At 40.0% G+C, this 22,544-nt stretch overlaps 1 protein-coding gene across 4 annotated transcripts; it reads right to left on the reverse strand.

The window, feature by feature from the left end:
- Nucleotides 1-2,177: 2,177 nt before the first annotated feature.
- On the reverse strand, nt 2,178-20,941 carry LOC311051785 (EEIG family member 2-like). 4 transcript variants are annotated; one of them, XM_084066426.1, is made up of 13 exons: nt 20,698-20,941; nt 16,315-16,435; nt 15,896-15,925; nt 15,373-15,489; nt 14,762-14,808; nt 13,203-13,306; nt 10,815-10,913; nt 10,026-10,049; nt 7,147-7,390; nt 6,253-6,389; nt 5,387-5,459; nt 4,604-4,674; nt 2,178-4,218 (listed from the first exon to the last, which is right to left on the reverse strand). In XM_084066426.1, the coding sequence occupies exons 1-12, from the start codon at nt 20,841-20,843 to the stop codon at nt 4,632-4,634; spliced, it is 1,185 nt and encodes a 394-aa protein (XP_083922552.1). In that variant the 5' UTR covers nt 20,844-20,941; the 3' UTR covers nt 2,178-4,218; nt 4,604-4,631. The 4 variants fall into 4 exon arrangements, with proteins under 4 accessions (XP_083922552.1, XP_083922551.1, XP_083922553.1 ...); XM_084066425.1 differs by having other exon boundaries at nt 2,179-4,674; XM_084066427.1 differs by lacking the exon at nt 10,026-10,049 and having other exon boundaries at nt 2,179-4,674.
- Nucleotides 20,942-22,544: the final 1,603 nt, after the last annotated feature.

Consider the following 22,544-nt stretch of genomic DNA (forward strand, 5'->3'; position numbering starts at 1 on the left):
CTCCGGCAATTTGGGTCCCCCAATATACACACGGCTGGGCCCCGTGCGCGGCTGGGGTTGAGGGGGGCGTAGCCCCCCGAAACTCTAGTATATATATATATATGTATGTGTGTGTGTGTGTGTGTGTGTGTGTGTGTGTGTGTGTGTGTGTGTGTGTGTGTGTGTGTGTGTGTGTGTGTGTGTGTGTGTGTGTGTGTGTATGTATGTGTGTATGTATGTATGTATATATATATATATATATATATATATATATATATATATATATATAGGATTGGATAAAAGCGTCTGCTAAATGACTGTAATGTAATATCTATATCTATATATATCTATATATATATATATATACACACATACACACACACACACACACACACACACACACACACACACACACACACACACACACACACACACACACACACATATATGAGGTCAGAGGTCACTTAGCTGGGTCTGAGGTTCCAGGTTTTCCAGCCATGCCAATAATTCTGGAAAAGTACTACTCCTTATTAAGTCTGCATTGCAATTGCTAAAAGTTGCTAAACCATGATGACATTTCAAACACGAGTACACTCTTGATCAGAGCCATAGTTGTGCCATAGAATTGTGCTCAGTTTCTATAATCAGTTTTCTCACATTGAGACGGTTGAGTTTTCTATGAAGATAAAGGCACTGTGAACACCCTTTACGTCTGAGTGTTGGTTTTACAAATATTGAACCAATGAAAAGTATTAAAAAAGTGCTTCTGACTAAACCTCCTAACTCCATTGGATCCTCAAACTGTCGAACAAACTACATAACTCCAACTTGTGGAGTTAGGTGGTTTGTCCCCCATTGATTAGAATGACGGATTGAGGTCAGACGGAATCTCCACATTAGGGGTCAAAAACCTCCTAACTCCAATTGAGCTGGATTTGGGTAGAGTGGTGATATAAATAAAAATTCAAGTATCTGCATGTATAAAGTCACCATACTTTGATGTGGCAGTATTGTGTTGTTCTATAAACATGTTTTTTTTTATTTCCTGAAAAGTTAATATTTTGGACATAGCTGGTTTCAGCAAAGATATATTCAGTAGCCTATTTTCAGAGAAGCTCAATTTACAATCCAGAATTGTGCTAAAGGCTTGCCCCAAAACACACTGCCCCCATTCTTTCTGCGGACCGCTCGCCCCCAGCGGTTCTTGTATTCTTGTATTTGTTTTACAGAGGTTAAGTTTAGGAATAAGGTTAGGGTTAGGCATAGTTGGTTACGTATGTTATTAGGTTAGGTGTAGGCATAGTTTTACTGAGGATACGTTTAGGAATACCTGGTGGCGACCATAAGGTCACTGGATTTGACCAGGGGCGAGCGTGTTTTGGGGCTTGTACCTTGAAACTGTACAGTTTCAACAGGTTGAAGGCACTTTAAATGGTGTACCAATTTGGGGCATGCAATTACTATGCTAAAAAGAAGAAAATAGGATCTGATGCGTTGTGAGCTTGTAGATAGGCTGTTTTCAAAATGTAGATTGTGTTTATTAAGTGGTTTTATTAAGTAGTCCTGATTTGTAGCTAGCCAACATGTGATCAGTTCTTTAGTTTGAACTCCAGAGCACTGCTTTGACACCATGTTTGAACTTTGAAGAGAGTGTGCGTGTGTGTGTGTGTGTGTGTGTCAGATCAGCATACTTGTACAAACTGTAGCATTGTTCTTTGATCATTTCAAAGGGTATTAGTTGATGAGACATAATTGCCATTGTCTGTGTTCAGCTGGCGAGGAAGCCTCTTATCCAAAGAATGAGGCCTCAAGTTCTAAGATCTAAGAAATCGAGGGGGAAAATAAATGTTCTTTGTACTACCTATAATTCTAGAGTTATATGCCAAAATGTAAAGTGGACTGGTATAGTGGCACCATGAGGTATTTGAAAAATGTAGCACATTTTGCATTTAGGTTTGATGAACGTGTTCATCCCCCAGCCGTGATTACACCCCCTGGACATGACGCCTTTTGTATGACCCGGCCGGGGAATCCAACCCCAACCTTCCAATCTCAGGGCGGACACTCTAACCACAAGGCTACATCAATTACGCATGGTATGTTGGGTGGGCTATAATTGTTCAATCCTCAAGTATTAATAATGCATATATGGAGAAAGGTTAGTTCAACTGGCAGAGAAATACCATATACTGTAGGAAGATTTGTTTTTTAATTAACATTTTATTCAACAGTGAAAGGTACACATTTATAGCATACATTACACTTGTTAAACAAATATTGGTCAAAACGACAGGTCTGCATTGGGAAACACTGGACACCGTCAAGACAGCAAAGAACATCACTTTACATTTTAAAAGCTCCATATATAAGCACAGCTTCACAGAAGAGAAGAAGCAACCATGTTTGTAACAACATGTTAGGTACCTGTCTCACACAGGTAAAATAAGTGAACAATAAACAAATACAAGTTTCGTTTTCAATAGAGGTCTCATTGTAATTTTTTTGCTGCAAATACTACACTGTACTAGGTGTGGTGGTTCATAAAACAAATGATCTCCCAAGTTTTAAACGCTAAATACATGAGGTGGAAATATTTTGAGTAACAATGGCGAAATATTTTGGGTAATAATGGCACAATATTTGCAAATGAATTACACAAGTGTTTTAAAGACAAAGTAGCAATAACCTACCTGTGATGGAAATACATAGTCAAAGCGTTTCAACTAACAAAGGACATCTAAATCATGCAAAACAAACTGAGAACACTGTTCATCTTACAGATAAAATACTTATTTTGACACTTGTGCAGAAACTGTCTTAAGATGTATGGTTAGGCAAGTACTGTATAGCTACCCCTGCTATGGCTTATGATGGGAGAAATAGGTCACACCAACTGTATAGTCTATAGTCATATGCTAATGATTTAATAATACTAGTCTGTCGCTACAGTTTACAGGCAAAATAAAACCAAGTCTGTTAAACGAATGGTTGTAAAAGACACCGTAATCCTTGTTCTTAAACTTGATAATGCTGCAAAGAGATATAGATACATTATGGCTCTCACAGTGTCCCTCTGATGATGTTCACTACAGGTGACATGTTAAGTACTTCTCTGATGGCAGTGGATTTTCCATCCTTCATTGTACATTGCTAGCATTAAACCACAGTATGCATCAGTTGGACAATAATCAGTTTTTGGCATCAGTGTGCAAAACTAATTCTTGCAGCAGTTCATCATAAGACCATCCATTTGTTAATTGTTATGAGCCTCCCTGACCTCACATGTCTTACCCCAGAGTTTTGATTAGATTACTTTGCCAACTTTAAAAGAGTCAAATATTTGAGCTGCAGTGCATGAATAGTGCATAACCAATTGACACGCTGGAGATATTGATAATCCTCCCTGCCTGCAACCACCTGACAGTAGTTGGCAAGAGGTAATGGGTAAGATTTTTAACTTGACGAACCATGAACGTTAAAATCCGGCACTGCAGTCACCTCAGCAAAGATATCTTAATGCTCTTTGTCAGTATGACCTCAGCGTACATTACACTGCTGTTATTCAAAAGAAAAATACTTCCAGCACAGAGCTAGGTCACCTTCACAGCACAATCTGTACACAGACTTCCTGCTCACAACCAGAACACAATACTGATGTCAGCATTACAGTGGATGATCATACAGTAAAGTGTGGGCAGGTTTTCCACTCAGTTGATAAATGGGTTGCCATCCCTAACAAGAGTATACGTACACGTACAGTATATCACACCCCTTCATTTATCCTTGATGACAGGATTACTGTCACTACAGTGGCCTTACCACTTACAAGTCACAATCACACCCTTCGTCTCCTTCACACAACCACATGCACACAAAAAGGCTAAGGTTGATGCTATGTCTTTGTAGTAAAATATCCCCATCAACTTTATAACACAGATGGGTTCAACGACTAGCTTATTAGCAGCGTATTGGTTAACATAAAATATAAATTTAAAAGACAGTCCAAAATAAAGAACAGATGTCATCCTCAAGACAAAAAGAGAACAGTCAGGAATGTATTCAGAAAGCATGGCATATTCCTCTTCAGCAACGTTTTCAGTTCATTCTGATAAAGCACTCAAAACCCATCCACCCATAGTCAGTTATCGAGGGAGGGTTTGTCCTTTTCTTCCAGTATGTACTAGTCTTAAATGGGTTCATGTTGAAGGCAAGGTGATAAACAAAAAGCACCTGGATAATCTACCAACATATGGAAAGAAAAATAAGTGGTCAGTTTTGTCAGCAGAACAGTAAACACCACGAATGCACACTGACACCCAACGGAAATTAAAAGGTTGAAGAGAAATCAAGGAGTGGCGAGTACTGTCAAAGGGTCACACAAGCATTGAGAATGGTCAGCAATCTGATCCCCGTGTTTGTTCTGAAGGCTCGTGCTACTGAGCCAAGTCTGGACTGTAAGAGAGCTACAGTGCACATAGTCTAAAAAAAGCACAAGAGGGCACTGTTGTCTCTACCCTCCACAGAGTGGTTTGCTTGTTGTGGCGCTCATCAATGTGTGTGCTGTCTGTTACGATTAACATTAAAACCGACGACCATGATCCTGACTTTTGGAATTCTGCATTACCATTCTCCATGTGTGGGAATCGTCAGGGCTAACGTTTTATCACCACCTGCTCATAAGCTCCAGCGCCAACCCTGGAATCACAAGAGAAGATTAAATTAACATTCTCTGGGGTGTCCTGGTGGCACATCATACAGTCTATAAGATTTGCACTATCTAGGGTTGTGAGACTTATAACATCATATTTCTTTGAAAAAATGTCTTTGAAGATTTCCATTGAAAGGACTTCTCTGAGGATCTTTTCAGTTAAAGTTGTAGGACTATTCTAATCCTATCATCTTGAATAAAGTAAATACTTTTTGATTTCATTTCTCAACCCAAGCCTTTTCATATAGCTGTGAATTTGTGATGAAACATTCCATTGACAGCAGAAAAACACATCCTTGTGATTACTAAGAATATGACCAGTTTCCATTTGAAGTTCTCAAGTTGATTGCTGGTTAAGATGTGCATCAAAAGCAGTATGCCGGAGGGGAAATAATGGTGACTCATAAGTGGCTCATAAGGTAAACAGATTGCACCCTTGACATACATTTGTAAAATATGTTTGCAGAATATCCTTCAATGGACACATTAACCACATTAACACATTAACCACTTAAACCCTATATACTTCATTGACCGGAGTCCCCCAGGGGTCTATACTAGAGTCCCTTAGCTTTTTCCGCCTACACCGTAGCTAAAAATATTTATTATTAATATTTACAAGCTTGTATACAGCAATTTTCGAAAAATGTTCGCCTCCAGAATAGAGACTCTAGGGTTCCAATACTATGCAAAACTCACCTGCTGTGGATGTGTGGATGGCTTCCAAGGGCTGTGCTTCCCCCAGGGCCAACAAATAAACGCAAGCCTTCCTCTGAAACAGACAGGCACATGCACACACTTTTAACTCAGATTCATGTAGTAGACAGAGGGAACAGTAACAGTCTCCTGCATATTCCTTGGCATCGGTAGCTAGGCAATCTAAAAATAATCCTCTATTGACAGGACCACTTTTCCCAGCTCAGGGCTGAGCTAGATATGACCTTGGTAAGCCTAGAACATCCTCTACATCTCTCAGACTCATTTTCTGTTATATTAGTGTGCTATAACATGACCTGGTATACATGAATACTTGATTCTGATGGAGGGGTGTTAATAAAGTTGTATGCTCTATGGTGCCCTCAGCTGAAAGTAAAAACTTATGAAAGTAAAATATTATTCAGCTATTACAAGATGCGGCTAGCATAGTTTGGCGTTTGGAAGTGGTTTATTGATTTTGGGATCACTATGGGATCATCAGCCGGCAACAGTCAATCAATTATCAAGAAAATAGGTAGTTACAGAGATTCAACAGCTCTGAATTCCTTGTGTTCAGTAAAATTATTCTAGCCTACTTCTTATGTTCACTACATTCTTTTCACCATATAAAAAAAAGAAGCTTAGTTTGGATGGCAGGAGCTTTTGAGTGCCCAGAGTCAGTGTTAACATTTTCCATGAGAAAGAATTCATATGGTGCATAAGTTCCTCTTTTGTTATATTTGTTTATAAATGGTTAGATGATCAAGACTACCCAAAGGATATCAATTATGCAATCATGTGGCATTGCTATCTGTGGATAGTTTGCCTGTCCTGCTTGTTTTTCAGTGTTTGATTTATTTGTGCCTTACCCTCAGCGCTAGAGTCCATAAGTGAGGCTGTGAAGTCTTGACTTTGGAGAATCTTCTCTACTACATCGTCGGCATCTACTCGTGTGTCATCCATTCTCTTCAGCTGGGATTCAATAGAATCCTGCTTCACCATGTGTCTGGAGGACACACAAGGGATTACTTCTGTGTTCACCAATTGATTGCATCCATCTCTACTAACTTGAACTACCTGCATCTTTTGGAAAATAATTTAAAGAAGCACTAACCCATTTTAAACCGCATCTTTTACCTCACTGATAGACAGTTCATAAACCTGTCTATCAGTGACATAATTGATAGGGATTCCTAGCTAATAGAAACTACAGCCTTTCTCTTACTGGAAAGTTAGCATGCTTAGATAGAAGCCCATTGTTCTTGCATTGAAAATGCAAGAATAAAGTTTGAAATCTTGTTTGAAATGACCAAATCGGTCTACCGATGATGTCACTGCTAGGCAGATGTCCACAGCCCTCCTCTGAGACAGAGTGAGTAGACATAAATGGTGCCATCATGTAATGAGCATTAGTGAGGCCCAATTATATGAACATAGGTTGAAAATGGCAGAAGTGGTCCTTTAACAACTTTTAATACCACTGCGAGTGAAATGTAAGACCAGTTTTGCATAAAATGTAGTCATCGCTAAATACGCATGTCTGACAAAGCAAATGGAAGTGAATACGACGCGGTTTTCAAATAAAGCGAAGCTGGCTACCCAATTTTCTTTCTATGAAAAGCAAACAATCTATGATCACTGGAATTCATATTTGCCTGTTGGCAACATACTTTTTCAGACTTTACAATGACCTGCAGATACCCCACCAATACAACAAAACGTTATACATTTCCTCACACTTCCTACTTGTGGATTAAACTCACCGGTTGAGCCGTTCACAGGATGAGGCACTCCGGACCGGTGTGCCTGCTGGGGTGGTGGTGGTGGTGGTGGTGGTGGCGGGTACGGGGTGTTCAGGAAGGGCATGGCAGGGCCTGGTCTCCCTGTCTCTGTCCTCACTGGGTTCAGGGAGGCTGCCGATGCCTGTGGAGGCACTGCCGACTGAGAGGTTCCTGCGATGGCTGAACTCTGATAAGCTGGAGGAGCGGGAGTGACCTGTGCTGTAGCCTGGGAGGGAGTGAGGCAGTGATGGAGTATTAGTTCTTAAATGTTAAGGCAAATTTATAATACAAAATAACTGATGTTCAACTAATAAACACATCGTGATGAGGCGTTTTTCAATTGAAAATCAGTTATGTGGTGGTGGGATAAGTCTGTAAAGTTTGTTCAAATCATATTGTCATTTTAAACTGTATTGTCTCTGCACCTACATTATGGTCATCATATTAGGTTTATGATATTTCTAAGCGAGCAGTCATATTGCATATCTCCTGAGACACATTAGCCTGGCACGGCCAGACTAATATCACTGAGGGCTATTTTTTTTTGTTGCACTGGCAGATTTGTCTGGTTTCCAGGGTAGAGACACATTAGTGCCATTAGATGTCCTAAACTTTGTTTATGATATAGTACCAACATTATAATTTATAATAGCCTAGTTATGATATCATATTGGTTATGTAAGGGGGTCTTTAAAATTGACCGGTTCATCCTCCGGGGCTTTTTGGTCAATCGCGGCACAATTAGAAAATCCAGACAAAAACATCCAGTCATATTGTCTGCCATGGTTTGCCCATTTAAATGTGAACCCCCCAAAAAATCCTATCAGAGGAGTGGTACAGCACAAATTAACACAGGAATGTCTCTGGCTGGCAGCATCTCAATGGTCCAGGTGTTACCCGTTTAGTAGCCTCGAGCTCCAGGCTTTTATTGTTTAGTTTTGCAAAAAAATAAAAGCCTGGACCAGCGCGTCGGTGTACCCGATATAGGAAGTGTTTCATTTCCCCAACCAACCAGAGTACAGTGGGCGTCGCTCGTAATGTTGTGTTGACAGGGCGGGGGCTGACGGCCAGATCGGTGAACCAATGGGATCACACGCATTCTCTCGCCGGAGATGTTAAACACGCCCCTTTAGGTCAGAAAACAGGAGCGCTGGTGCAGCCTACCCGTTTAGTACTAGGCTACTATTACTTTGCAACCACATCTAACAAGATGGGATAACAGTATTGAGAATGAGTTTGGAAAGAGATGCCATGATGCAAAAGACAGACGGATACATTTTCATCATGTTGAAAGGGAAATGTATTTGTCTCATTGCAGCTATGGCAAAGAAATGGCATTTGGAACTTTCTGACAAACTACAAATGACTTGACTTTTCCAGCTAATAGTGAACTGAGAAAAATAAGGAGGAACTGAAAGCTCAACTATATACTGTATGCATGTGCCATATATAAAACTTATGGCGTCACGTGTATTGGAAGTCCCATACATTATTTTTGCATTATTGTCTCATGTGCATAACAATTTTTCAGAATGTGTCTTGAATTATTGTTTGATGTGCAAAACACGTTTTTCATAATGTGCCTTGCCTTAATTATTCATATTAAACTATACAGACTTATATTACTCTTTGCTTGCATTATAGTTTTCACTATCTGGGTAAGATCTCACCCCACTTGGAAAACAAGTAGATCTTGTGCTAACATTTACGGCACAAGATTAATTCACTGTGCATGTCCTGCAACAAATTAATTAACTCATATGAACAAATGACTGTTTGTTGTTGAAACCCCAGGTGCCATGCAGTCAAGTACCTTTTAGGCTTGTAGCGTGTTCAATCATTTAGTAGTTGAGTAAAAGCAGCACAGCAGCACCACACACTCAAATTGTATTACAGTCAGCAGTAAAACACATCACAGGTCCTGAATGCACTGAAGCAATGAGAAAGCAAACCTCCCACACACTATCGACAGTAAAGTATATAGTATAAAGCATATACTGTGTATATCTCATTTGTTTATGCCATTTACCCAGACAAATAACTCTAATACAGACCACAGTCTTAAGACATAGAAAGTGCATTCATCATATTAAGATGGCAGTTAGGGATGTTTTTTTTACCACATCTTGTCAATCCCCTCAGTCTCTAATCCTGATCTGATCTGCCGGTAATGGAAACTCGAGACATAGATCTAAACTGCTCTAACGGAGTGATATTGGCATCTCCCACCCCTAGCTTATAGTACATTTCCTACATTCTAAGAGAGAAAAATGTAACTTTGCAGTTTACATACTAAGGACTACTTCACCAACAAACCACTGTCCTTTATACCAATGGAACTTCACTTTAAGGTGTACAAAAAGAGTTGTAGACCATTTATACGGTGTATACATTGGAAGATCAGGAAAAAGTGAGACACTGAGATTCTATATAATATGACAGACGATCAGACAAGGAGTCAGATGGAAGTGTTCCGTGGTCACTGGATATGGAAAACAAACCCTTACTTTAATCATTGTCAGATAGAGCTGAGACAGAACTGGGGAGAACTGGATTAAGGTTTATATGGCAGCAGTGTTTACACCAGGCATGCAGAGAAAGGTTTTACATGCAGAGAAAGGTTTTACCAAATTTACAAAGAAGAGCGAGAAAAGAAGAAAATATCTAGAAATGATGGGGCAGGGTTTTTGATGAGACTTTGGATCAGTTCCAACTATCCCACAGAAATTGAGTAAAAAGTAGGAGTGAAAACCCAATAGCGACAATCAACATGTTTTTCTTGTTCACAGAACCCTGATTTTCCACCATCTGGGAAGGCAACTTGGCCTTAATTGATTCAAGACATCTTCAAGAAGCCTTACCGTTTGCATGTGCCCTAAAATGTACTGGACAAACAAAATGGAAAAGTTAGCATGGAAGTGGGAAAATCTGACTTTTATACTTGGCTGCAGGGCTCCGACAAACTGACAGGCCATGATGTTCTTTGTCTGTCACTGTTGCCTGTGTGATGAAAATGATTTGGTATACCATAGAATGGGAGCAGATCAGATAATCTGATTGCACAGGGCATGAAGCAAAGGATTTGGCATGTAATGTGTGCTAGGGAGTTTGTTTGTTCTTATAACTCAATTAGTTTCTTGGCATTAGAGCCCGACCGATGCCAGCTTTTGAGGTCTGAAGCCTATCCGGATTTTGGAATAGACCACCGATCACCCATGTTTTGACCGATATTTTGTCCAAAAAAACAAAAACAAAAAAAACTGCAACACTTTCTGATTTGGAAAACCTTGAATTGATTAAAGCTTCTTTTCAAAAACTAACCTTTTTGAAAGATGAAAAATAAACAAAAATAAAGTGATTAAAAATCAGTTGCATGATCAGCTGCATAATTGCCTACACCAATGTCGCCAAAAAAGTTAAATAATGGGCAATATATCAACCAGACAGATATATTGGCTGGGCCCTAATTGGCATTACATACTTATTTGTCTTTCCTGCCTAGATAGGTTTTGCTCCACAGATATACATAAACTGTCCTCAAAATACATGACATGTGTGCAAAAATGGTCATCAGGAGTGCTCGTCTCTCAAAGTAGGCAAGCCACAAGATATGAAAATCCTACGTTTTTGTAAAGAGAAGGAGAGCCTACCTGAGAGTTTGGACTGTTGGCTAGCGTAACTGGAAGTTCTGGAGTGGCCGCATGCCCCTAGGTCATCAGGAGCAGTGGGACACTTGCCTTCTCGACTCTCTGCAAGGTTTTAGAACAGGCGGTGTGATGATGATGATGATAAGGGCATGGAGTACAATAAGGGTCTATCCTTGCAAAAAGTGGTGTCCTACACCAACCGTTCCTACTAATAGTCAGAATTGAACCAAAGCCAGCAAGTAATGAGCAGAGATGCCACTGAAGAGCAGACATTCTAGCATTCTAGAGTAGGAAACCTTAATTATGAACTGATCATCATTAATTATGAACAGATCATTAAATAAATGATAGCACATATACATACACAATAGTATACGCACAGACAGGATAGGTCAACCATTTTTCTTGCACACAATGTGTGGTTAGGCAACATAGCTAAAATATGAGCAGAAAAGCACTTCATCTAACACAGATAGCAACACACACAGTTCCTATTTTTAACTGAGCGCGAGCCCCCCCAGGGTCAGAGCAGATTGTAGCGAAGCTAAAAGAGATAGTTTAAATGATACATGAAAGAGAGAGAAGCACAACTCTCTGAAGGCTCTGGAGGAGATGAGCACACAACGCTCCAGTGCATGCATTCACACATGCATATACAAGCATAAGAGGATAGAGAAGAATAGAAGAGAATATCTTTATTGTTCACCAGGGTGGAAATTTGTCTTGAGCTCACCAAACACAGCATAAAAAGCAGAAAAGCAGTCCCTCATAAAAACTGTTCATGTCAATGTCTGTGGCTGAAACTCATCAATCACATTGTTGAGTTTAGAAAATTGATGGCATTTGGGATAAAGGCTTCTTGAATAAATCTTCAGTTGCCAGAGGTACTCTATAGCGCCTTCCATAGCTAAAAAAGGCTCAAACTGGATGAAGAGAGGATCTGGAGCTATTTGCCGAGATACTTCTCGCTTTCTTCCTCATCCTTTCTGTAAAATGTTGAGTCAAGAGCTTTTGGGGTTTGCCAATGATTTTGCTTGCCATGGATGCAATCCTAGTTTATTCTTAGATATACAGTTTGTGAAAACATGATTGTACCATACAGGCAGTTGAGCCGTTAGAACACTGTCACCAACAGCTTTATACAATAGTTCTACAATCTGCAGAGAAAAGTCACACGGAGGAGAGGGGAGGAAGAGTCTTCCCAGCACTGGGCGCATACACAGTATATACTGTCACACACACACACACACACACACACACACACACACACACACACACACACACACACACACACACACACACACACACACACACACACACACACACACACACACACACACACACACACACACACACACACACACACACACACACACACACACACACACACACACACACACACACACATTAACTTGCCAATATTAAATGCACTCAAAGGACTCCAATGGAAATAAGCTCTCAAGCTATATTGTGTTCTATCTTTTGACAAATATTGATGTACAAATATATGTTTATGCATTTGCATTTTGTCAATGAAGATGTCAGCAATGCAAAGAAAAGCATACTGAATCAACAAAGACCTTTAACGATGCGCTGCAGTTAAACTGAAGCTCATTTATCACCAACACTTTAAAGAAAAGTAGGGGTAAAAGACATGTCACTGGTTAATGATGATGGACACAAACAAACCCCCCCCCCCCCCATCTACTTAAGCCTGATTTATAATTCATTGTATGATGGTGTCATGCCCCCAAAATAGACGATATTGAGCTAATGTAGACCTGCTCTTTCTGGTGCTTAACACTGTCGAACGGCAGAGCATAAATTAAGCATTTTACTTTCCTGGAGATGTTGTCATGCATTTCTGAGAACAAGCAATTGCCAGTAAGGTCTATTGATCATACCACACTGACGAACCTTTTCTCTGAGTCATTATATTCGGAGAGATTTCAAGTACCGGTATATACACAATAGTAAGTTTGTTTAACTTTTTAAACTTCTTCTTAACTGTGTTTAGCTGATCTTTGATATGAATTTTATTCATTTCACTGTTTTATTATTATTATTTTTTTGTTCTTTGTTTTTAACATAGCACTTTGAGATTTGGTTCAAATATAAAGTGTGTTACAAATAAAATGTATTATTATTAGTATAGGAAATTGTGATCCCTTTCATTTAATACATTTAATAAACTGAAGACCAGGCTTAATGAACAATAGTCACGTCTGTTTCCAAGACCAAAATGATCCTCACCCGCCACAATTTAAATAGTAGCCAGTTAACAGTGTCTGGGAATGGCAGTCAAAAAGACCTAATTAATGCACCCAAAATCTATTGCGTTCTGGCTCTGGTCAGACTGCAGTAAGCTGTAAGAGATGTGGTCAGTCTTACCCTGACAGACTGTTTGCGTGTCCCCTCCTTTTCTCTCCTCCAGTAGGCTCTCTCCATCTCCCTGGAGGAGATGGATTCCTATCAAAGTGGCTGTGGAGGGAGGCCTGGGCAGAGAGGAAACAGTAAAAACATTTGCCAATAAACAAATGCTTAAAAAACATCAAGGAAGAAGAAGAAATAAAACAACAAACAAACAGGGCAGTGACAAGAAGGTAGAGGACGAGGAAAATGAAAAAGGAAGATGCCATCATCGCATATATTTTTGTTGTTGTTGAACTCTTGAATATAACAGACAAAAAAGAGAGACAACTCAAAATAGTCAACCAAATAGTGCCCGTTGGTTACCGGCCTACTCAGGAACGTAAGTTAGGAATGCATGCCCCAGTAGGTCTTGTCAAAAAAATGTTTGCATCATCTGTCGAAAGAAATGTATCTGTTTGTTTGTCCACAAAAGAAAATAAAGTACAAATCATAAAAAAAAGGAATGCATGCCCCACTCGGTTATGTAAAACCCGTTGTACCCCTTGTTAGAGACCCTGTGAACCCGTATGTCTGTTTGTGTCTCTTTTATGCCCATATATGGAGATCTCTCTTTCATGCCCATATATGGAGATCTGTGTGGGATATGGGCATGGGCATATCGGTCAGATCAGCGGTTCTGGACAACCGCCTATCTGACCGACTTTACGCCAGGTACCGCACTCCCTCGTGTCCTCTGCGATACGCACGCCGAGTTCGAAGTCAACCGGTCGGACGGTTCTCCAGGTACGAAGAACAGACACGCACACATGCAGAGATTTGTGTAATATATAGTTAGATAAAACAAAATTTCCAATATTGCTTGCCTACATTTCAATGCTGAATAAATAAATAGAGAGGATATATGGTTGGTAGGCTAGCATATAAACAGAAGCTACTGTATAATTTTTAGGTCATATTCTGCCTTTGGGGCAAGGAGCTTTGCCTATCCTGGCAGTTTCACTGAAAAGCCTGTATCCCTTTTCTGTGGTGTAACAAACTGTCACTAGTGAAGAAGAACTGGTTTTACAAGCTATGGCATATCACTTGTTTACAGTGTCATATTATCTACAACAACAGTCAGTCACAAGGCCCGACTCATAGGATAGCAAATTACTTTTGAACCAGGTATTTATTCTGACTGGAAAACGCCTGTTTAAATAAATGTCCAATTTTAGCTGCACGGTCCAGCAGTTTGCGAGATTAGCTCCGGACACACAGACAGTCAGACACACAGAAAACGTGACACATTGAGACAAGATATTGTGGAAAGGCTAAGCATATAGAAACACCACCCTAGTTTTAACATTTTGTAATAAAAAAAGGACATTTGTATATTCTTTGTAAATCAAAACGCTTAAAAGAAAAGATTTGATATTATGTCATGGATATGTCAGCTATGTGACTATGTTATGTCAGCATAGTTATAATTCAGTACTATATTTTTTCTCTTGCAATAATCAATACTGAAAATTGTACAAACCATACCATATTTAGCCACATTTAAAAGTGGGGAAATATTGCATAATAGCAACACTTACGTTTTAAAACATGGGTCTCCTGACATGAGCTGTGTACTGATGATAACCTAATACAAAAGACAGAAAATACAAAAGAAATATTAATTTTGCATGAGAATTTTATACAACATAAATGTTGTCTGATTTTACACAACATAACATTTAACCTGTCCTGCGGTCCTGCTGTGAATATAGCACTGGTGGTATAAACCTTCATCCTGTTGTGACTACGGCTCTGGGGGTTTAACCTGCCTTCCTGCCGTGGCTATGGCTCCAGAGGAATAGAATTATACTTACAGTACTACAGACTTACATATTCAAGCTTTTAAGTTATATTGATTGGTACCAAAGGGGTGAACAGACGGATGAACAGACCGACCAACCCACATAGCGCTTACAGCCCCACCGCTAGCAGGGCTGAAAAGCTGAGTCGAGTTTAATTAATTACTAGTCTTGAGAAGAAGAAAACAAATCTGGGTTACACACAGTCCCAATATATGTTTAAATACTTGGTTTGCTGCCCCTACGGTACTGTCAGCTATCTTGCAACTTTTGATACCTGGTTAGTTTCGAGGAAACGTGTACACTGGCACGCTTTACTGGAACTACACCACAGCTCAAACAGTACCTACCTTGAGAATGGAATTATCCTGGCGAGTGTTTTTGGTATCATAGCCCTCTAGCAGACATCTGCGCGTTGTATTCCCTGAGCCAGCAAATTCTGCCAAATTCAGGTCAGCAAAACCAAGCTGTAGGAGAGCAGTGAGTGGGCAAACTTGAGGGCTAGATTCATTTCATCCTGTTTGTCTTGGATATTGTTTGATATTCTCTATTGATATCGAAGCTGTTTAGGACAATGACATATTTTTCTTTGGTCATCTTATAAAATATCTATGTGGCCTAACATTCTAAATCCTGTACACATGAATATTAAAATGTTTATATCCCGGGGACTGAGTACACAATATTTAGTATTAAAATGTGTATTGTGTATTCTACCAGTAGAAGTAAACCGACATAACATGCCAAGCCCACTTGCAGCCGGCAGTGTTCTCTCTCACTAGGCCATTAACATAAACACATATGATTACTGTAAATGTAGGTTAACTAATCTGACACACAAGGGTGATAATAAAATAAAATCTTAAGTCTTACCTTTGCATACGCCTTTCCACCCTTCAGCTCCTGGAAAGGATAAAAATCCATAATTATTTCAAAACAACGCCCCCAAGATGTCTTACAGTACCATACAATCTCTAAACTGTTATGATCTGGACCTAAGCCAAGAAAAGTCAGCACTATCCTCATCCATTTGAACTGAAAATGTTTTTCGTTTTAGTTTTGGATCTACACCATAGCAAGGGACAAAACCAAAATTATATAAACCAAATTCCCCTGGAAACGACCCGATGGGCTGCTCCTGATGAGCAGGTTGGTACCTTGGTTTCCTCTGCTGTTAGTGTGTGAATGTAATGCACATTGTGAAGTGCTTCGGATAAAGACGCTATATGCACCATTTATGTCACTGTCCAAACTCCTAAGAAATCAAGCAGCTCCGTAGGGCTATACTGTACCTTTCTGACAGACACTCGACACACACAGGGGTCCAGTATTCCGGTCCCTGCACTGGCACTCATCTTACAAGGGAAAGAGAATGTCTTTCTCCAGCGAACAGAGTTGGCTTGTACTGGTTCCCTGTATGGGGAATAACAAAGACTTGTTAGTGCATTCTGGGTGGTTCAGCAATGAAACCACCATGTAGAGGAAGACTACTCATTATGTTTGGATTTTAAATCCAGCTATAAAACTACCTAGCTACTCATAAGGTGCATTCATGCAGATATGCCTTCATCTTAACCCATTAAAACCGGGAGAGTTCTGTGTCATTTCAGATTTTAAAAATTAAAAAATAGCAAATATACAAGCTCACAGCGCGGCACGATTTTTTAAAAATCTTGAAAGTGTTTGAAAAATCTTGAAAGTGTCAGATAAAGTTTGAGAACTACTGATTTAGAAGGCATTTGTAGAATCGGCCTCAGGTCTTAATGGATTAACGTTATTACGCTCATTCATATGATGGCCCTGTGCAGCTTGTTGGATAAGGACACAAACACTGCCAGGGTCAGGCGTTCCACAAGAAGGGCCAGAGCAAATTGCTCTTCCTGAGGCGGCTCAGGTCCTTTGGTGTGTGTAACAGGATGTTGCAGATGTTCTACCAGTCTGCTGTGGCCAGCGTCCTCTTCTCCGAAATTGCATGCTGGGGGAGTCACATCACAAAAAAGGGACCGTAACAGACTGAACAAGCTAGTGATGAAGGCGGGCTCTGTCGATGGCTCTAAACAGGATGGTGTGGAGGTGGTGGCGAAGGTGAGTACAATGGCTATCATGGCTAACCTCCCCACCACCTACAAAAGGAAATATTAGGGCAGCCGAGTATGAACGGTGAACGCAGATTCATCCTTCCAATACAGAAGGTCAGTCTTTTGTGCCGGCAGCCATGAAGCTGTACAATGATGCTAATGCTCGTGTCCCGTCCAGTCCGTGGTCGTGGTTGAATGACCAATGGGACTCTTATTCCCCACAAACTTATGACAAATGTCTCTCCCATTCTGGTGTCTCTAAATCTTTCATCTGCTGTGTTCTTATTAACTGTTCTTTGTGTCTTTTGACTGCTGTAACTGCCATGGCGACTACATTTCCCTCGTGGGATCAATAAAAGGTATATCTAGCTAATGTATAGTTTGTTACTTTACAAAACACAATCGATTTGAAATAAAGTCTACAATAAGGCAAGACATTAAAGCAATAGAATCACTCACTCTCTCTGTGGCACACTGAGTAGGATGTAGCCATATCTTCAAAAATAAAATAAAAAGATATGTGGGTACCATTCTGATCTTTTCTTGTACACACTTGAATAGCACAGAACAAGTCTTAAAAACGAAGCTATCTGAACTGCAAATGACAGAGTAAGACAGTGTTTGAGAGTTAAGAGAGTGGTTTGTTTTTCAACCAGTGTAATAGACTTAACACATTATACTGCAATTATGTATAATTACATAATAATATGGCTGATATGAGACAACATATTAGTAGGGCTTGATGGCTTCTGTTGTTGTGAGATCTACGTTACGAATGGGGGTCTATAGTATAACTTAGGGGCAGTGCCTCATCATTACAACTAAAAAGCAGCAGATGTGAACAATAATGTTCCCAAACAATGATGTTAACCTATGTTACATATTTTCCTGCCTAATCCTGAGTCAGAGAAAGGGAACTCCCAGCCAGCTGCACTCTTAAGTACCATGGGATTGTTACTTGATTACATCATGAAGCCAGCAGCACTTCTCAGCGCAGCAAAATCAGTTTGTGTGTGTGAGAAAGCCTGTTGTGAGCAGGATAGCAGCCAGAATAAGGTTGGCCTCTCATCTCATTTGCCGGGTCTCATACCTTGTTAAAGTGTGATTTTGAGGGCATAATACAATCAGACAAAAAACTCCTTCAAACTGGACTTCTTGGACGCCAGTGTGTGACGTCGGTCGTCTGACGCATCTATGACATATTACTCCAAGGTTTCAGCCCGATCCAAGCCCCTTTGAGTTCCAGTTTGAAATGATAGTTTTCTTAAATACAAAAATTTAAAACAAATGTGAAACAATTTGTGTAACCTCTTGGCAGTGTGCACAAGAAATATGGCGCTGAACGGTCCAGCAGTTTGCGTGATTAGCTCCAAACACACTGAAAACGTGATACATTGAGAGCTTGTACATTGGCTATTTTCAGCTAAAGAGATTTGGTGTAGAGGGGGACAAGAGCACACAAAGTACAGTTAAGAATAGAGGGTTTACGTGGATAATATATTCACAGCCGGGGTCGTGCTAAACGCCGGTGTAGGAAGTATCATTGACCCAAACAAACAGAGGGGCTTTATATTCAGCTAAGTTAAAGGAACTGTCTTTAGAACAAACAGAGGGCTTGAACCCATCCATCTACATACAACATTGCTCAAAGACAATGCATTCTCTGAGTAAAGATGCCAATGAAAAAGGACAGTGTTTCTTAAATTATTGATCAACATGGGTAACAACATGGGTTACAGAGGACAGTTTCTGCTGCTAGGTGACCACATGACAGGAGTATGTTTACATGTGTGTGGGTCTCAATCAGGGAGAGGCTGAAATGTAGTCACATGTGACACGAGCTGCATAAAATGGTTGCTGACCGAACTACCTGGATGGGTTGTTTTTAAAGTAAAAGTCTAACATCGGTGACATCGTCAATGTGACATTGTGCGACCAACGGTAATGAAATTGATACTGGACAATGATCACACAATAAGCACATTTGTGATCAAGGACAATGCATTTCCAACTGTCACCTATCTGGGGATGGCTCACGTAAAGCCATAAACTATAAATGTTGGGTAATTTGACCCCATCTGTTCTCCAAATCCCTGACTTGTGTTCCCTGCACATAAAATTGCAGAATCATCCCGATGACTCAGATTGTTGGAACAGATCATTATTTCTGCTGAATTTTGTAAAATAATGTATTAGTGAAGTGCATCTTACTTATGCACTATTTACAAGACTATTCTTTAGTCTTGTAAATGAATTATCTTATACTATACAATACACCCCAGTAAATTCCTGTGTCCACTTTCTAGTGTTTGGCTCCCTGCAGCAAAAATGTGTTGCTAATTTACCCTGTTTGATTAAAAGAAGAAAAACTTAGTATGTAAGTTTAAGTAAAGTTGAGTGACAATAATTCAAAATGTTCTCTTTCAACAGGCCACATTCATTATCTTTCCTGTCAAGTGGATGAAATAAGCAACTCATTGCATGATTGATAGCTTATGAACAGCTTTATGTATGCACAACAATGACAACTGTTTGTTTCTGTTTTTCCACAACAAACCAGTTCACTTTGTCAACATGTCTGCTGCACAAGTCACCAAAATATCAAGGTTTTATTTTGATGTGGTCTAAAAAAGGCCCAATCCATCATGGTTTGTTTGGGAATCATACATTATATTCTGAAATAGCTACATAGGTTAAGTTACATTACTAGCCGGTTAACGTTTGTAATGCCATCATAATAAGCTCGTTATTACGAGCTAGCAGCGCAAGTGTGCATGTATTAATTAGTTAACATCTGGTTTAGCTGGCAACACTCCTATCTGCAGCTTAAGGAAATATCAAACACAAGTATTGGTTTATTGTAAGCAATAGCCAGCTGTTTTTTATTAATGTGGTGGACTGGTGTCAGGGGGTAAGACAATGCTATCCAGTTAGCTTCGTTAGCCTGTGTGATGTTGAATGAAAAGCAGCTCTGGTCCAGAGCGTTAGCTGTGTTAGGAGCGGGTGCTATTCCCATGGACTGAAAATACTGTGCGAGGTCTCCAACTTTAGTAAATAAAATAAAGGAAACGATTTAGCTACTCATCAAAACAAATGGCTGTTTTGTGTTGTTGAGAGACTATTCTCCGCGGTGGGAAACGTCTGAGGACCCCACCTTTTCTGTATAATACACTTTTTGGGCAGAAAATAAAATATGTCCACCCGACGGAAATTATTTTATTTACTCCACTGCGCCCTCTACAGATCTGGTCAATATAAATTACCATTGACCAAATCTGTAGAGGGCGCAGTGGAATAAATATAATAATTCCCGTCTTGCGGACATATTTTAATTTCTGCCCAAAAGTGTATTATACAGAGAAGGTGGGGTCCTCAGACGTTTCCCACCGCGGAGAATAGTCTTTAAACAACACAAAACAGCCTTTTTTCAATGATTAGCAAAATAGTTGTCTTTATTTTGACTCAAGTTGGAGACCTCGCACAAACGTGTGGCATTTTCAGCCCATGGGAATAACACCCGCTCTGAAACAGAGCGTTAGAGAGAACTCGCTAACGCTATGGGGACCAGAGCTTAATGAAAAGCAGGCAGTCTCTCACCGTGATGACTCCTCGGAGAAGCCGCCGTCCAGGAGTCTGACTTTACAGAACAGAACACCGTTGACAAAGGGCACCGACGACAGCTCGTCGAGCTCAAAGTCCACCTTGAACTTGAACTTCTTCTTTTTCATCATCATGAAATCCATGCACCGCCTGTCGTCGTTATACAGTCTCTTCTTGAGAGAGGATGTTCTCTGTCTATCTTAAGACCAGAGCAGAGCAGAGCCGTTTTCCTTGTGTCTGTGTCTGAGTGAGTGTGTGTGTGTGTGTGTGTGTAATTAAATCACACAGTGTTGCCAGGGAGAAAACAAGCATCCAGGTCTATGAAAACAAGCCCAAAAGAAGGCCATATTAGACACTTGGCACTTTAAACCTATACGTCTATTTGAAAATAGCCAATCTACGAGCTTGTACTTGTAGACCTGCTATTTATTTATCTAATTGAAGAAAATGCGAAAACATTGGAACATTTTAATTACACAAATGTCGTATGGGGGGTCCCTGGCATAACATATTTTCAGATGGGGGTGCGCAGACAAATACATATTAATTTGGGGGTCTTTGACATGAAATTACATTTTGGAGAATCACTGGTTTAAACAACCCCAAAATAAGCAACTATTTTAGAAACAAGCCCAAAAAACTGCAACCCGCAACAACCAATAATTTACAAGCAACTTTACAGAAAAACAAGCCCAAAGTCCCTTATAATAAAGCAGACCTGGCAACACTGATCACACACGCTCGTCAATAAACTACTACATAAGCATGTGACTTCCTGTTGGTGGACTTCAAAATAAGAGCAAAGTAGAGTAACATCTGATCAGAGCCTTGTATTTAATTGGATTTATTGTCAGATTATTGTTGGATGTTCTTGTCAGATCAGTTCATGTGCCTGATTATACAGGGAAAGAAGCTTTTTAACAGTCTGTTGCCAGGGGCTCTCGCTGTCTATGGGCCGAAGTCCAGACTGATACTGGGGAGGAACGTGAGAGTGAATCCACGTTATCAGTCTGGCCAATGCCACTGAACTCTGACCTTTTCTACTGCAGCGCCCCCGATCTGCATTGGGAGAGTAGAATGTCCCTAATTACAAATAAGCATAAAAAAGGGCCAGAGTCAAACCAACCAATGAGGAACTTGATCTTCATTTTATTGTGTTCATCATTTCATATTTTATGTTATTGTTCTCTTTATGTTATCACTCTCTGTTGTGGATCTTTTGGTTCTGTGATATTACATGAGTGTAGGCTACTTGATCATGAGCTTTCCTTACACAAACACATACATATGTATGTTTGTATCTAATTGTTTCTGAGCATGTGAGTTGAGCTCAAATCAATTCCCTTCTTCGATTCTTATTGTGTAGTGCTTTTTGAGGCTCTTCCCCACCTTGCTGCCTGACAAAGAGCTCTAAATGAGTTGAGCTGCACAAATACAAATGGACATACTTTTGCTTCCAATTCAAAATGATGTTCTCTAATACTTTAAATTTGAAGACAAAGTCGCTAAACGGAAGTAATATTTTGCTGAATACTTTACATTGCAAGACCTCGACGTACAAGACAATTCATCTACGATCAATCGCCAGAGGGCGTAAGAGATCTAAAGACTGAGAAGACAGTACCCCGATTGCTACAGTTTCGCCATCATCAGCACCACCAGCACCACCCCGTGGTCATATCGAGGCACATCTGCTGCTACAAAGTAGGCCTACATTAGTCGGTAGACTCACTGCCAGGTCAGCCCCCATTACTGTGATAGTATTCAGTGGTGGAAGAAGTACTCACATTGTGTACTTAAGTAAAAGTATCAATACCACAATGTAGAAATACTATGTAACAAAC

The sequence above is a fragment of the Gymnoscopelus microlampas genome, assembly GCF_963454915.1.
Source record: "Gymnoscopelus microlampas genome assembly, chromosome: 9".
NCBI classification, from domain to species: domain Eukaryota; kingdom Metazoa; phylum Chordata; class Actinopteri; order Myctophiformes; family Myctophidae; genus Gymnoscopelus; species Gymnoscopelus microlampas.

What these genes read in the sequence shown, in the direction of transcription:
- LOC311051785 (XM_084066426.1), bottom strand. Translation starts at nt 20,843, where the DNA reads ATGGATTTCATGATGATGAAAAAGAAGAAGTTCAAGTTCAAGGTGGAC. An exon ending in TTCTCCGAGGAGTCATCACG is followed by an intron (nt 16,436 to 20,697) that starts GTGAGAGACTGC and finishes TTCCCCATACAG; the next exon opens with GGAACCAGTACAAGCCAACT. An exon ending in GTCGAGTGTCTGTCAGAAAG is followed by an intron (nt 15,926 to 16,314) that starts GTACAGTATAGC and finishes TATCCTTTCCAG; the next exon opens with GAGCTGAAGGGTGGAAAGGC.